At 40.7% G+C, this 18,049-nt stretch overlaps 1 protein-coding gene across 1 annotated transcript in view; it reads left to right on the top strand.

Annotated features, from left to right (window-relative positions):
* myo5aa (myosin VAa) overlaps positions 1–18,049 on the top strand; it is a 70,611-nt gene that overhangs the window by 4,922 nt on the left and 47,640 nt on the right. Inside the window, exons 2-3 of the mRNA XM_071202717.1 lie at positions 12,059–12,169; positions 16,532–16,703. Of these exons, the coding sequence (XP_071058818.1) occupies positions 12,059–12,169; positions 16,532–16,703 (283 nt within the window). The remainder of the gene's footprint in view (positions 1–12,058; positions 12,170–16,531; positions 16,704–18,049) is intronic.

Below are 18,049 nucleotides of genomic sequence, written 5' to 3'. Positions count from 1 at the left end.
GTGGTGTGTGGGAAAGTCTTGTGTTCATGCTCTGAGTTTTGTGTGCCTCCCAACTCATGTGATTGAGAAAGGATGTCTGATAGGCAGCAGCAATAGCCAATTATCTGTCACTGGAACTGTCTTTGTGGGGCGTTGTTAAACGCTGCTTGTGTCTTCAGACACTGGGAAGGTTTCATCCACCAGTGAGCTCTGAAGCTCGGCGCTCGATCAGCGTCTGGCCTTGAGGCGCGTGTGGCTGGAGATAAACCAGCAGACTCACAGTATGAGCGACAGACTTGATAAAGAAACAAGATGAACCGGGAGTTGGAGTGTATGTTTATAAAAGTAAGTTTTTGCTTTTTTCAAGCTTTCAAAATGGCATCCAATTCCCCCATTCATTGATTAGGTGTGTATATCTAAGAATGTTAAAAACATGGACTTTGAATGAAATTAAACAGTCTGGTATTATTTAGGAGAAGCTTATTTCCCTTTTTTAAGCTATATGTGGTTATTTGATAAGAGATCGGTAAGGTCTTGAATTGTGGACACACCCTTCTGCAGAAACAAAGTTATGTAAATGAAAAACAGTTAAAGCAACAGAGTAGCGACTCATTTAGCTTTAGATCAAGCTGTGTTTTGGTAACTTAATAATCTTGATTTAAGATCAAAATGTTATCACTGGATATAGTTTGTCCCACCTTTCATAGATGCAGGACAATGTGTGGGTTTAGGACAACACCTTGGTGACTAGCTGGAGAAGCATTATGTGTTCCTGTGAAGTGGTGCAGGAAGGAGTCCTACACCCGGGAATGTTAGCTGCCTTTAGCTTGCAAGTACCCCTTTGATCACCGGGCCATATCAATCCTTCCCCCAAAGGTCAGCTGTTTGCTCTAGCATGTTGTGCACTGTATATTCATGTAGCAGCAACAAACAGAAATTGAGAGAAACAAGAAACTAGTGTCTCTAACTAGCTTGTTAGCATAGCTTATATTCAGTTGTATTGTTTGTATATCTTTTTATTTGATCATATCACACGATCACGCCTACTGTCTGCTTTAAACGTAAGATGAAAGCACAGCTGAGCCCTGACTCTCCCGCTCTAACATAACACAGAAGTGAACTACGCTACTCGAACAGACTAAAGTAATGGGATTAGATGCCGAGATCCGTCTTCGTGTCCCTGATCTTTGACCATCGCTGGACATTGACACGCTAGTAGTGCCAAGGAGTTAGGGATCATCATCATCATCGAGTGGAATGAAACTCTCCCAGTTTCTTTCTGAACAAATCCTCCAGCAGCACTGAGGTCTCTGTTTCTTGGCTTCATGCTGGGTCTGCCCAGCTGAGCAGAGAAGCAGCAGATCCTCACATGAGTGGAATCATGTGACGAGGCCTCTGCAGTCTGGGATCTCAATGACTTACTGAGAATATGTGAGCAAAACACTTCGCTCGCATACCCCTGCAGCTGTCTCTGCCAGTCCATGTTGGAACATTTTGATCCGGTCCAATCTAGGCCTAGTCCACTTGATTCACTTCTACGAGGTGTCCATCTTGAGACCTTCTCTTCACAACAGAGCTGAGGAGTGACATTTGATTTAATGGAACTCAAGCTACATGGAAAAGCTTGCAGCAATCACATACACCATGTTGAAATAGGAAATATTGTTTTATGCAAGTGATCTGCAAACAGGCATTTGTTTAGGACCTGGCAGTGTAAGCAGGAGGAAACGTCAGGAGGGTTCAGCGGGATCACAGCGGGATGCAAACTAAGAGTGAAAGCTCAGTATTAGCAAGGTGAGGTTCCTTTAATCTGAGTTGGCTTTCTGCAGATTTGTAAAGACTTGCCATTGAAGCTCCGCCCCCTGGTAACACATCTACACCACCCACCAGTGGCGGACTGGCCATCGGGACGAATCTCGATGGGCCGGTACTGAAGTGGGTGGGTCGGATAAGTCAATAGCACCCCCTCCCCCCCGTTACAATTTACTAGCGGTAAAGTGGGCCGGTCGAGAGTTCAGGGCTGATTTTTGGCATATATATATATATATATACTGTACACACACACTATGCTATCCCAATGGCCCAAATACTGAGACTTCCAAATCCCAGTCTTCCTCTAATGTCCTTGCAGTGGTGTTGCAGAACAATCAGTAGCAAAGGGAAAGATTAGATTATCTGAAACAAATAAGAGTTTTTCCGCATCGGCCAAAATACTCTACGGTAAACAATAGAAACAGCTGAGCTTACCTTTCCTTATTTGAATTTGGCTGTGGTGTGTGGCAAGCACATATGAATGAAATTGGTTTAATAGTGTCTTAATGTGAACAGGTCCATCCATACATGTATCTGTCTTTGTTTCAGGCAAGAATTAGTCATTTAAAGTGTTTGTCACGGCAATCTGTCGCCATATTTAAATCCAAGTAGATCTCGGTGTAGTTTACTGGAATAAGATTAGCCGGTGTTAGTTAGCCTAATCATGGCCTGATCCTTTGTCTCAGTTAAACCAGGATTAGTAGCAGCCTTGCCTCGTACCCTCAAGAGCCGCCTTTCCCTGCTTCAAACTGACCTGCTGTCAGCTTTGTGTTAATTATGTGAATTAAAATGAATTGTGTCATTAAATACATAGCTGCTAGAATGATGGTGTTGTCCTTCAATATGATCCATATAGGTTCTGTTTGGTTTTTGATGCTTATATTTCATTAGAAAATATACTACAAAACCAGAACATCATTGCGAGGCATTATGACACTCAAAATATCTAGATAACAAACTAAATGTTTTCCAACACTATCTTTTGTTTGTGCATCGTTCAAAAGTAGTTTCTGAATCTCAGATATAACGAGTCTTTTCACACATGATCAAACCGAAGGAACCATCTGCCATGTCTTCAAATTCCCTCTGGCCAGTGTAACAGGTGTAACATTTAGATTACCTTCCCGATCAAAATCATATTTAGTAAGCTTTATTGAATGGTGGTATATTAGTTATTGATATTATTCCGCAGTTTGTCAGAGAATATTATACTTTCATATCACTGAGCAACAAAACATGTCTTTCAAAAGACTTTGAATATGGAAAATGTAGTATCCATTGTTTTTGGAGCTTGAGCTTGAAGTCAGGATATCTCGAGCACTGCTGAATATGTTTTGACCGGTGATCATTCGTCTCTTTCTTCCCTTTACCATACGTTCGTCTACAGTAAAGAGTCCTTTCTGGAAGTCTTTAATCTAGTGTAAAACCAAGCTGTCACTTGAAGCGCTTCATCCCGAGTTAAAGAAAAGCAATTAAATATACGCTGAAAGGCGGGATCGCACTGAATACATTCAAACCATCACCAGTTATGTGAAATGCGAGCGTCTGTTACCGAGTGATGCAGATGGAGGAAGAAGGTGTTGCTTTGTCATATTGTAATTCTGATCTTTGAACATAATCAACTTGTAATATGTCCTTTTTTTTGTTCAACAACTATTCTCTTTAAACCTCTCTTTTGTTTTGCACATTTAAAAACAAGACACATGTATCACATAGAAGCATGTGACCCTCACATCAGTATAATAATAATAATAGATTACATTTGTATAGCGTCTTTAAAGGGCCCCAAGGCCGCTTTACATTTTTCATTTTGTATTTTAACTGTCTGCCTTTATATTTGTTGTTTTTAACTTAAATGCTACAAATTGCAATATGTTCCGTATATTTTTTATTCATGTACAGCACTTTGGCGCGACCGAAAGTTGTTTTAAAATGTGCTTTATAAATAAACTTGATTTGATTTACATGGTTAGCAAACAAACAAAAGGGCAAATAATAAGGTAATACATACAAATGCAATATCCCCCCGCCCCCCGAGGTACAGAAAGAGGAAATGAAAGATTGTCAAACTACAGCTTCAGTAACAGACAGTGTTTACACTCGTGCAATGCGGCATATGTTGGGCTCAATGCAGAGACACTTTGGTCATGTGACTTCTGACATCACTGATGCTCTGACGTCTTTGGTACCTTCTTCCTCAGCCTCGCTCCTCTTCGTCTATCTCAAATAACATGTTCCTCTGTTTGTCCCACGGAGAGGCAGCGCTCTGACTCTTCACATTTCTCTCTCCAGCTTTCAGAAGCTCCTCTTGTCCAGCTTGGGTTTCATTGTGGAGGATTACAATATGTCCTTGAACCGTGTAAATGTCTGTCAGTTTGTTTGTTTGTGTGTGTGTGTGTGTGTGTGTGTGTGTGTGTGTGGTTGAGTTTCATCCTTCATCTCCTCTGTTTTCTGAACCGAGGGGAATTTATTGGTCTATAAATATTATTCACAGTCTCTGCAGCTGCATTATAATGCTGTCTGTCTTTTGGACACACGTAGCACCTCAGTCTTAACTAGTTCCTGATAATTATGTTTGACAAAAAGGTGTGTGTAGATAATTATGAGCATCAGAAAGAGTGCTCGGTAGCGCAGTGATGTCTCTGTGAGGTGTGATGCTGCTCAAAACTCGCTCTGACTATTTTTAGCTCTGGTCCTCCTCCTCCCCTCCTCTCTGTCTCTCCAACTGTCTCCCATCTCCTCTCTCTGTTGCTAGGAGGTTGGGATGGTGTCCTGTAGGGATCAAAAGGGCGAAACCAAACCAGCAATGTACTGTAAGGGGAAATGGGAAGAGTAATGGAGAACTGCAGCCACAGAGGTTATGTTGTTGCATATATTTAACAGTTAACCCCTATTTTGTTCCCCATGAAGTTAAAGGCACATGTACCTACAGTAGTTGAAGTTGAGTCAAATGTTCATATATTTAGACACGTTGTGAACGCTGCTAGCATTTTAAATAACGTTATATCCGGCAGCACAGCAGAGTTTGGAGTAACAAAACCATGGTGTGGAGATAATTTAAATGGTCTCAAAATATTCAAAGAGAGTAGTTGGGAGCAACAAAATGTCTTTCCTGAATCATTTTGTTTATTGTCAGTGAATGTTTCCCTAATTACCACTTTTTCTTTGTTTCAAGAAAACAAAGAAATGCATTAGATTATATTTGATCACCATTTAATGAACAAACAACCACAATTAGCTTCTTCCAGCTGGAGGTGACAGCCGCTGTGATAAATGAAAACGGGCTGATTACGGGCAAATTAAACTGCTTATTCAAATAATTATCGTGCATTCGAATGTTGATTCCATTGTTTTAATTGAATCTATTGACTCAAGGACAATCATATTGTTCTCACTAGGATAGGAATATTTGACTTTTGTCATATATTATATTGTTTTTGTCAAACGCATATACATAATCTTTGTCTTTCTTATGCGTTTGTTTTTCTGTGACTGCAACTGACTAGCAGAAAAACACATCAATCAACAACTTTATTAATCCCGCAAGGGGCAATTGGTTATGAGCAGCTTACGTCATGAACACAGGCAGGAACATGCAGGAAGAAAACACACCCGGGAGCACAGATGTGGATCATTCCAATTTACATGATAAATAGTTCATAGCATCACAATCATAAATAAATAATGAAGTTAAAAGTTTGAGTGCAGAAGGGATGAATGATTTTGCAAAGCGATTAGTCTTAAGCGACTGTGGCTGCGAGGGAGTGCGGTCGTCTTTCAACCAGAAGGTTGTGGGTTCGATCCCAGCCCATGTAGTCAACATGTCGATGTGTGCTTGGGCAAGATACTTAACCCTGAGTTGCTCCCGATGGCCAACGGTGTGTGAATGTTAGGTCCTAGAGTAATATACACTGCTCTGTATGAATGGGGGTGAATGACATGTAGTATGTAAAGCGCTTTGAAGGGGTCTTAAAGACTGGATAAAGCGCTATATAAGTACAGTCCATTTACCATTTAAGAGCAGGTAGAGCATATCTACGCCCTGATGGCAACAGACGAAATTCATGTGAAAGAACATGACCTGGAGAGGCCAGAAGGAATTGAAGTCTCTCTATTTCACGCCGATGATCTTAGAGCAGGTTTTAACAATGCTGTTCAGGCTGTTCCTGTCTTTCAGTGTAAGGCTATGGAACCAGCAGATAAAAGAAAACAAATAAGGCTCTCAACGAATGCTTGGTAAAAACGACACAGAATGAAAGGCCTGACAGAGAAAGAGTTCAGTTTGCGAAGAAGGTGCATTCTCTGTTGACCCCGCTTCACAACACACTCAGTATTCACATCAAATTTGAGGTGGTCATCGAAAATGGTGCCCAAGTATTTGTATGATGGGACAATTTCAACCTTGTCATTGTGTATGATGCACTCCTTAGGAACATCCTTGTGACGTCTAATTCCTGGGTTTTAGAGACATTTCAATCCAGAAAACTGTCGTCACACCAGGAAATAAAATCAGTTAGAGGACACTCGTGGCCTGATTCTGAACCGCTAAGGAGGGAAAAGAGGGCGGTACCATCAGAGAATTTAACCAGGTGGCTGTTGTCTTGCATGCTCCTGCATTATCAGTGTACATTATAAAAAATAAGGGCGAAAGAACGCATCCTTGCACACAGTGGTGGCAGAAACGTAGACAAATAGGCCAACATTAACTGACTATCAGCTGGTTTAAGCTAATTGCAGATATCATGTGCCAGCTAATAATTCACAAGAAATCGCACTGCAGAAAAGAAAAAAACATATTTAGTGTAATTTAGATACAGGCAATTAAATGTAATCCATACAGCCAAATATCAAAAAATTCTTGGAGCTTTACAGTTTTTACAGAATACAACGCATTCTATACTTTGGGTCCTACCCCATGACGCCCAGACGTACAGTAGGTGTCATGTATATGAATTAAAAAGATAATTCATTTACAACATAGATAGTCCAAATGTTTTTATATAGAAAATGAAGATGGGTCCAGGTAGATGTCAACAAGGTGCTGGTATTACAGTATCGCAATTACATAGTCCAGTAGTCCTACCAAGTACACCGTTTAATGTCTCATTCAATGTCAGTAAATATTCTATATAGGTGCTTTTGGAGAAATATCCTTAACGCTATTGTTATTAAGGTTTTATTTAAAGGTCACCTATCGTGCAAAATCCACTTTTCACGTCTTGTATTCATCAACATGTGTCCCCTCTGTGGAAAGAGATTCTGAAAGTTTCAGGAAAAAAAGATTCTCTCAGTTTTTGTCCTGATCCATTTATATAAAAACCTGTCTGAAAATGGGCTGATCAGATTTTGGTCACTTTATGATGTCATAACGATGTTTTGGCTTGAGTAACCATTAGCCAATCAGCAACCAAGGTCTTTTTAATACAATATTATTGTGATGAAACTATTTATCAATATAGTATAATACACAATAACATGGTCTAAAATAATTAAAGCAAGCACACTTACTAAAAGGTATCCAACAATCTGATCAAACTCTGTTAAATCAATCTTATTCTTATTAATTGAATGTGTGTGCATGTAACCATAGTCAGTGAATAGCTGTGAAATACATTTGTCTAAATAATGCACTAAAGTTTGTTTTTTGAAAGATAAATTACTCTTCATATATCATGTGTTTCAGTTACACAAGAGAATACAACATTTGTATTTACAATGTGCTGTCGAAAGGCGCATTTCCACTGCAGCGCGGTTTAAGCGTGCCGTGCCAAACCCGGCCCATTTTTGGTTGCGTTTCCACTAGGGGTAGTTCCGGCTAACGGGTACTTTTTCACAGTTTTTCTGGCTCTCCAAAATCGTGGTTCTTTCCGGGCCAACAACCAGGCTGAGTATGCTAAACTAGTGACGTGAGTGGCTACAACTACAACAAAATGAACATATTTTACCGTGATGTAATTGTAATACACGTTTCAAAATGATGCCGAAGTAACAACATACTGATACCGGTTAGTAAAAACCATGAATTAATGCTTTGACAAGTCTGCAGACAGACGGCAGGCGAAAAACCTTTTAAAATCCGTGTTGTCTAAATGGAGATCGGCTAAGCTAACGTTGATTATGCTCCGACAGTCCACACTCACAACAACGGCCTACAGACATAAATAAACCAGCGACTGTATTCGCCATGACACAGGCAGTCTGTGGTTTGTTTGCAATTGTTTAACTTTTGTCTAGTTTCTGAACAGATGAGTGCTAACGGCCCCTCCACGCGGCGGCGTGCATTGTCGCTTGCCGGCGGGCATGTCTGAAGCTAGACCAACAACCAATCCCCTGAATCTCCTGCCCCGGACACACACCGCCCCGGACACACAAGCAGCAGTTTGATTGGCTAGAGCTTGTACTGGCATATGATTCGATTGGCTGACGCTTCCGTCAAAGCTTCAAAAGTAGAACATTGCTCTACTTTTGCAGCGAGCACCGCGAGAAAAGCTACGCTTTGCTCCCACAATGCAGTTCGGCGAAGCGTGACGTCACCCCATTCAAAGTGAATGGGCAGAAGCGTCAACGCACGCCGCCGTGTGTAGGGGCCGTAAGAGCTAGCGGCTGATGTTGGTTTTGTGGTTCGCATTGAAGATGACGTCACGGCTCCACACTGCGTTACTATAGTTACTGCCCCAGTTCCTAAACTGTAATGGAAACGCAGCATAAAGTGATTCTGGCCTAACTATACCGTACTAAGCCGTGCGAGGCCCTGCAGTGGAAATGCGTCAATATAGACTATTTATCTATTGAATCATCAGAAAACAGGCTATATACAGTAGTAAAATATGTCAATATGTATTTCTGAAATGACCTATCGGGATCGAAAGTGTGGGTCATATTCTCCAGCTCTAATATGTATTGACATGTGACAAATAGAAATGGAAGGATTTGTTGATAGTGTTCAGTTTCAAAAAAGTGTCAAAATATTTGTATCAGCAAAACAAAAAGACCTCTACACACTGTTGGGAGAGGCTGTAGCTGCTATAATACACCACCACCCTTCATTATGATGAGAGAGAGAGAGAGAGAGAGAAAGACGGAGGGAGAGAGAGAGGGAGGGCAAAGTGTGTGTGACCATGATGTCATGATTCAGATGATCGGTACTGAAGCAGCAGAACAAATGAACCAGATCCTCTCCCTGCGTCTTCTGAGGTATTTTTAAAAAGTGTCCTTCAGATAGTCCTGTGAAAGTAGTTCACTGTGAGTGTTCATAATTCACTCGTATTTAAAATAAATCAGTCTTCTCTACGGTATAATCCTCATCCATGTTGAGATTACAACACGTAAAGTTTGAGAGATTAACCCCTGTAGGGATTTTGGGCAGTGTGTGAATGTGGGTTTGATTTTAGTCTTTCTACTCTGTCCTGAATATACTTTGACAAAGATTTGAAGAGAGGGAGGACATTTTATCTGCTATCGCCTCGATGGTATAATGTGATATTATAAGTGTGTGTGTGTGTGTGTGTGTGTGTGTGTGTGTGTGTGTGTGTGTGTGTGTGTGTGTGTGTGTGTGTGTGTGTGTGTGTGTGTGTGTGTGTGTGTGTGTGTGTGTGTGTGTGTGTGTGTGTGTGTGTGTGTGTGTGTGTGTGTGTGTGTGTGTGTGTGTGTGTGTGTGTGTGTGTGTGTGTGTGTGTGTGTGTGTGTGTGTGTATTACTCAACACACATTCATGTTAAGGGGTTAAAACCATTGCTACTGGAAAACAAACTGGACCAGAATCTGTTAAAATACCTTTTTATTTAATTTCCGCTTATCTTTGCCTTTTATGTGAAATCAGATTTACTGTAAGACAACCTTTGTTTTGTTTCTTTACGACAGGAGCCTGCACCCACATGCAGGCCTCGGGTTTTTAAGGTCACATTGTTGTTTTTTTTCTCAATTCTCTTCAAACTACAACACCCTTTCCAGTCGGTTTGTGAGCTGGATTCCTCAGCCATGTGACTGCCAGTGTTCATCACTGTTTTTCCACATGTCTGCGATCAGCTGGTTGCCTCCAGTCACAAGCCTGTAAGGTCTGAAGCAGTTTTATAGTGAACTGTCCACAACTGCATTCCTCAGTCCTCGTTCTGTCCAACGGTCTGTTCCCACGACTTAACTGATTGTTACCAGCCATGAGCTCATGACTGTGAACGCATTGGAGCCAGTGTTTTCTCTGAGGTCATACTGACGTAAGGAAGTCCTGTGTGCCATCTTTTAAAAGCAGTGTCAATTTCATTACTGAATACTATCACTAAACATGTTCGTTATGACCTTTTGTACCATGACTGAGCTGGGAAAATGATGAGGCAGCAACGATGTCCTTCACCAGCTAGGGCTGCTCGATTATGGCAAAAATCATAATCTCGATTATTTGGGTCAATAATTGTAATTGCGATTATTAAATGCGATTATTCATTGACTTTGAAAACATCCATTTATTGGAGAAAAACTTGAAGTAATAATAATAAAAAAATAATTGTTTTATTTCAATTACGTTGTTTTCTTAATCGTTGCAAGCCGTAATCGCGATTAAAATATGATTAATTGAGCAGCCCTATCACCAGCTCTGTGTGACTATATTACCATGATGTATTGTTGTAAATAAATTACAAGGTAGCTACAACAATAAATGCATCAATCAATGCAGCACTTGTGTGTCCTGTGATGTGCGGTGTGTGCCATACCAGGAGTCAGTTTAGATTACTTATCTAAATGACAGGGGGGGCTTGGGAGAAGGAAACAAGGTCATATTTTGGCTAGACTAGATTGAATTCAATGCTCATTTTTATGTGATGACCAAAGTCGACTGGAGTGTCCTCATATTTCATTGAAATAGATGCGATTTTCTAAAAGTGAAATGATCAAACTCAACTTAAAGCTCAAACGGCATGAGGGTCACTTAATGTAAGAAAAACTAATAAGCACATTTGACACAGGGTAACGAGACAAAACCAAAAAGCACATTCAACACTATTGCTTTTTGCTGAAATGAGATGGAGCAAACCGAGTCAATAAAATATTTACTCTAACCTACTTGGGAGTCCAGGGGCAGCGGGTTCGTTGCACAGGGACGTCCGATACTTTATCAGATGGTTTTATATACCGTATGTGGGAGTGTCTAAGAATACAAGCTGTTAGTGTATGTGCTGAACTAAATATAAAGATTTGGTTGGTAATGTAAGATGTCAGCAACGCCTAGCTCTTGTTATAATTTGTATTCCTCAAATGCCGTCTGGTTGAGCCATCAGAACAAAATGGAAGCCATAAGAAGTCGTTCATGTGAGGAAAAGATGCAAAAACTAATTTGTAAAATTGCATTGTTTACATTTGTGTGGATAGGAAGACTGTTTCTAGTGGCCTTGCTTCCATTGCAGGAAAAAACCTTCATATTAAGCATTTCTGTCTCTATATTACCTTCTTAAAACATGCACACTAAATGCAATAACATATGCTTTATCTTTAAATGTATTATAAATTATAATACATCCATTATGAAGACAATTTGACAACCCTGTCCATCAAGATGACGACAATCATAAATTCTAACGCAACCTTTGTACTGACTTTAATGTTTATTTTATTATCTTTGCTTTTTAATGACTCGGGGTGTCCGCGGGGTCTTAAAAAGTATTAAAAGTTGATAAATCAAATTAGCGAAAATTAAGGCTATTAAAAACGGCATTTTCCAAGGTATTACATTTTGTAACTTGTATCAATAAGTATATGAATTGTCCAACGAGGTTGTATTCTACAGTCTGACTGAATGTACTCATTGTGTAGGTGTGTAGTGTGTAGTTTATTTATGGCATCCCGTTGGGTTTGACGTCATCTGAACAGGACGTCGCACGCTCACTGCGTGATAGCGTGCGAAGGTCCGTTTACGCCGGTTGTTAAACAACATCGTTATGGGGAAATGCAAGTCTGCGTCCAAATGGTTGGAAGATAAGGAGGAAGGACAATCAATACTGTATATAGTCAATGTGAGGTAAAGTGTGTCGCCAAGGTAACCGGTTAAAACTCAAAGTGGCGATGAGGTCTTAAAATGTATGGAAAGGGTCTTAAAAGGTCTTACATTTGACTTCAGGATTCCTGCATAGACCCTGTGACTGTTTAAATGCCATTTTCTTAATGTCTTTCATTTTTGTAAAGCACTTTGAGTTGAAAGGTGCTATATGAATAAACGTGCCTTGCCATTGTACGATAAAATCCTAATCTTCTATCGTCTCTTTCCTCCCCTTGTGTTTCAGCGCGCTCGGGTGTGGGTCCCCGATGCAGAGGAGGTGTGGAAGTCTGCTGAGCTGACCGAAGACTACAGAAATGGCGACACCTCCCTGCAGCTCATGCTGGAGGATGGAACTGTGAGGACTCTCTCCCTCTTCATGATTTTTCTCTCTTTTTGTTGCCTCCTCTGTCTCTCTCTCTGTCTCCGCCTCAAAGACACTTCAAAGTGCTGGCTCTCATTAGCGGTTATTGGTTTTACCATTAGCACTCTCCACAAATGAGACCTGCTTTCAAAGATGCCCGAAGGAGCATTTCAAATGTAGAGCAGTACATTTAACTCTGCAGTTTAGAATACAAACAGCTTCCGGCACACAGCACAACTGATAATGAAAGCATGTTGCCAGCAAGACTATTTGCCATATTGCTCCTTTAATCATGTGACCATATGTCAATGTAGCTAGTAGGGATGCTCCGATCGAGATCGGCCGATACTCACTCTCTACCGATCGATCGGTGCTCTCTACACATGCCGATCGCGAGAGCCGATCGCATGACGTCAAATATATGACACTTTTCTCTGTGTGCGGCAAAACAAGCTCGCCAAAATGGCTTCACCGGTCTGGCATTATTTTAAGGTGTCCGAAAAAGACAGTAAAATAGTGCTATGCAACGTGTGTGTGAAGCAGAAACCCTGCAGCTCCGCCCGCCGGACCGGTAAGTGGAGCGAAACACACAAGAGTTAGACCTAACACACTTGGCTATTTTATCTACCTCTGGAACTAGCTAAACTAGTTATTATAAATATACGTATTCTTCACTGTCGGGTCACTCTTTACTGGATCAGTGAGGTGCATGAGATACTGACAGGCTGTCAGGAGAGAGAGAGGGGGGAGAGAGGGAGAGAGGAAAAGAGAGAGCTTCCGTTCATGTCTCCCGTGTTCTTATCCAAAGTGAATGTAAACTTGAATAATGTACATCATTTGAATGTAATAATTAAGTTGATTGTTGTTTGTGGAAGCTCCAGTGAATGAGTCCCATTAACTGAGTTTAAACATCACTTTAAATGGAAGATTTAAAGTGATGTAAAACTTCCATTTAGGCCCCGCCCACTCGATCGGGTCGGCGATCGGTATCGTCCGATACTGATTCCGGCGATCGGCCCCGAAATTGGCGATCGGAGCATCCCTAGTAGCTAGCAACATCGGTGCAACTGTACAACCGTTTTCCGCCATGAACTCCGCAAGATGTCTGGAGAATCAGAATAAGAAATGCTTTATTTATCCCTTAGTGGAAATGTGCTTTAGAGTAAGATAAGATAAAATAAACAATCAGATATACAGAAGTACAGCTAAAGTTGCTTCCTGCTTTCTTACAGTGCAGACGCTCTTGCTTCTGCTCACCTTTTTTCTGCTTTTTTAAAATCTATTTCTCTTCTCTGAAAACTTCGAGCAGCAGCTCCTGGACTGTAATTAATCACTGGGACTGTTATCCTCGTAAATCGACAACGGGCTTTTGCTATATTTCAATGTTTTTATGACTACATCAGTTGTACAGTAGTGTGGCCTAGCAACAGCTAAAGCCTAGACTGCTGGTACTGCATGCTACTTGGCTAAAGCTAGTTAGCAGCTAAATGCCTCCCTTCTCTACGAATGACTTCCACAAACTACTACATAAAGTGTAATAATGATCTGATGATAGAACAGTTTAATAATATCCCACGTCATATAGCCTTAGTATAGTCTGTATTTAGTAGCCCAAAGCTAAATCATGTCTGATAATTTGGTCTTTTGCTCTTTGTTTAATAAGTCTGACGATTCTGGTTCTGGTTTAATGTCATGCAAAATTGTTATCCATTCTAGATGATATTGGGTGAAAAAGTAAGGACATGAACCAAGGAATAAGTGGTGCCACTCCAGGCAGAGCTGAGATAAAGGATTGTTTGAATAACTCAAGGTTATCTGGGTTGCTATGGTAGACGTCACATGTCTCAGTAGGCCTGCAGCAGCCAGAAAGCTCAAGCCCTCACAGGATGGAGACAAGTCATACCACAACCTTTAGGCAAATTATGTCTTTGAATAGCGAAACAAAACAATTTAGGATTGTTATGCTTGTCTCACATTGTGGATTTTTTGCTGATTATTGTGCAGATTAAGAATCAAATGATTTAATTCATAAAAGAACAGATTTAGCTGATTGTGCCGTCTTAATGCCCTTATCGTTGTGCTTTGGTAAAGAGCTGCCGTCAAAACTGAAAACAAGATTAGTACAATAACAGCTTTTGAGCGACTGGTGGTTTTGCTGCAGAGCCATGCCAAATCAGAAGCCAGTCTCATGACATTTTGAGTACAAATGCATGAAAAACCGTATTAATACATAGTGGGTGTGGATTTCGGTTAATGATAATTAAAACTGCAACAGTAAAGGAGTTTCCAGAATAAATCACTCAATGGATTTTATCGCAGGACTTGATTTAAGATTATGTTGTGGAATTAACCTTTTCACTTTTGGCTTTAACAATATGAAGGCATGTTTCTCTCATCATTTGAGTATAAACATGTAACGGTGTCTGCTGGCAACGTAAGAAGACCAAGTGTTGAGAAAATCAACAAATAACATGGCGATTGAGGGCTATTCATGGTACATTGCTGTTTGATATGGCTATCCTCTATATACAGTGGGGCAAAAAAGTATTTAGTCAGCCACCAATTGTGCAAGTTGTCCCACTTAAAAATATGAGAGAGGCCTGTAATTTTCATCCTAGGTACACTTCAACTATGAGGGACAGAATGGGGGGAAAGAATCCAGGAAATCACATTGTAGGATTTTTAATGAATTAATTGGTAAATTCCTCGGTAAAATAAGTATTTGGTCACCTACAAACAAACAAGATGTCTGGCTCTCACAGACCTGTAACTTCTTCTTTAAGAGCCTCCTCTGTCCTCCACTTGTTAACTGTATTAATGGCACCTGTTTCAACTCGTTATCAGTATAAAAGACACCTGTCCGCAACCTCAAACAGTCACACTCCAAACTCCACTATGGCCAAGACCAAAGAGCTGTCAAAGGACACCAGAAACAAAATTGTAGAGGCTGGGAAGACTGAATCTGCAATAGGTAAGCAGCTTGGTGTGAAGAAATCAACTGTGGGAGCAATTATTAGAAAATGGAAGACATACAAGACCACTGATAATCTCCCTCGATCTGGGGCTCCACGCAAGATCTTACCCCGTGGGGTCAAAATGATCACAAGAACGGTGAGAAAAAATCCCAGAATCACACGGGGGGGACCTAGTCAATGACCTGCAGAGAGCTGGGACCAAAGTAACAAAGGCTACCATCAGTAACGCACTACGCCGCCAGGGACTCAAATCCTGCAGTGCCAGACGTGTCCCCCTGCTTAAGCCAGTACATGTCTAGGCCCGTCTGAAGTTTGCTAGAGAGCATTTAGATGATCCAGAAGAGGATTGGGAGAATGTCATATGGTCAGATGAAACCAAAATAGAACTTTTTGGTAAAAACTCAACTAGACGTGTTTGGAGGAGAAAGAATGCTGAGTTGCATCCAAAGAACACCATACCTACTGTGAAACATGGGGGTGGAAACATCATGCTTTGGGGCTGTTTGTCTGCAAAGGGACCAGGACGACTGATCCGTGTAAAGGACAGAATGAATGGGGCCATGTATCGTGAGATTTTGAGTGACAACCTCCTTCCATCAGCAAGGGCATTGAAGATGAAACGTGGCTGGGTCTTTCAGCATGACAATGATCCCAAACACACCGCCCGGGCAACGAAGGAGTGGCTTCGTAAGAAGCATTTCAAGGTCCTGGAGTGGCCTAGCCAGTCTCCAGATCTCAACCCCATAGAAAATCTTTGAAGGGAGTTGAAAGTCTGTGTTGCCCAGCGACGGGCCCAAAACATCACTGCTCTAGAGGAGATCTGCATGGAGGAATGGGCCAAAATACCAGCAACAGTGTGTGAAAACCTTGTGAAGACTTACAGAAAACGTTTGACCTCTGTCATTGCCAACAAAGGGTATATAACAAAGTTTTGAGATGAACTTTTGTTATTGACCAAATACTTATTTTCCACCATAATTTGCAAATAAATTCTTTAAAAATGTGATTTTCTGGATTTTATTTTTTTTCTCATTTTGTCTCTCATAGTTGAGGTATACCTAGGATGACAATTACAGGCCTCATCTTTTTAAGTGGGAGAACTTGCACAATTGGTGGCTGACTAAATACTTTTTTGCCCCACTGTATATCTATAAAATACCTTAAGGCTAACCAAATTCACTACAAACTAAGCTAATCCAAGCCTAAATACTTAATTGTACCCAGAAAATGTATTTCATCAGTCTAGACATTAAATGCTCAAGCTTGGACGTATATTCGTTGCCTTTACCTTTTTTTAAGATTCACCATCTTTTGTTTTATTATTTCATTGTGATTTGCTGCTATAACTCCTGTTCTGCTATGTTTTCTTGGTCATCTTCAGAACATCGAGCACAAACTCGACCCCAAGACGAAGAACCTGCCTTACCTGCGAAACCCCGACATCCTGGTGGGAGAGAACGACCTCACAGCGCTCAGCTACCTCCACGAGCCGGCCGTGCTGCACAACCTCAAGGTCCGATTCATGGACTCCAAGCTCATCTACACCTACTGCGGTACGTGGCGCTTAAACTGTCTAAAGAAGACCTAATGCATGTTGTCACTGCTTTATTTACATAAAATGTTCTATTAAGGATTTTGAATTAAGCTTTAAATGTCTAACGCCATCTCCCTTTATGAAAAAAACCTCCATACAATCAAATGTGTGCCAACATCTTTGCACGAGCAAACGTTTTGCTTTCTAAAGGGGACCTATCATGCACAATGCACTTTTACACATAAATATGTGTCCCCGGTGTGTTGGGGAACTCACGCAGCGTCAGAAAATATAACCCTCTCTCTTTTCCTACGTACCCAAATCTCTAAAAACGGGGATTAACGGAGCTGATCCAGATTTGCGTCCGATATGACGTAATATCGGAAATGTAGGCTAGCGGCCCTATCAGAAACGTTGCTATCAGAACCTGTTTTGGGCGTAATATGGTCGGTGTTCACATTAGCATCACTAACACTCAGAGCTAACCTGTACTGGAGGGCATGTGTGTGAAGAAGCAGGAAATAAAAAGGAACTCCCCTTGTGGTATAACCGGCAAGAGAGAAAGCCTTTGAGCTCCATACTGTTTCAGAAATAATCCATGATAATCCATGATATGGCGTTTCATCACGGCAGTATTTAGTTTAGACAGTAGCTGCCGGGTCCCGCATGAGCTCAGCCCCCTCCCTTTTTATTATCAAAGCTTTATACCCCAAATCAGCACTTTTGAAACAGGAAGTGAAATAGAGGGATATGAGGCATGGCTAGAATGGGTAATCCGTTTGGTATTTTGAGCAAAACACTTCATAGACATTTTTTTATATATTTTTATATATCCGAGACCTATGCTATTGCCTAAAAATTGCATGATAGGTCCACTTTAAACAATTATGTATTAGTTTATTCCACACATGGCAGTTATTTTAAAACAAAACATGTACACTTTACAAAACATGTAAACTTATACTGGTTTTTTTTTTTTTATAGTGCATGTTGGAAAGGAGCAGGGAGAAGAAAATCCTATTTGACCTGCCCCTTCTTACCCTGTATGTCTGTTACAGCTTAGCGATCTAACAACAGGAAATCATTTTACGATTAACCCGTAAACCTACAAATTACAGTAGATTGCAATTTACCTTCATTGTGTTTATAGCTCAGTAACTGTACACAATCGAACTGTAGTTCATTTCTGCACTTATGACACACTAATCAGTTTATTAAGGTTTCAACATGGATGATTTAAGCAATGCCTTGATCTCTGCAGACATCAATAACCAGCATTGTTTACTGTGTGTTTACTCTCATTGATACGTGTCCCTTAGTGTACAATAAAGTGTTGTTTAAAGATCATTCAAGGGCATAAATACA

This window comes from Pseudochaenichthys georgianus, chromosome 3, assembly GCF_902827115.2.
Source record: "Pseudochaenichthys georgianus chromosome 3, fPseGeo1.2, whole genome shotgun sequence".
NCBI classification, from domain to species: domain Eukaryota; kingdom Metazoa; phylum Chordata; class Actinopteri; order Perciformes; family Channichthyidae; genus Pseudochaenichthys; species Pseudochaenichthys georgianus.
Note: the sequence above shows the minus strand (reverse complement) of the source record. Positions and strands in the feature narration are given on the sequence as shown.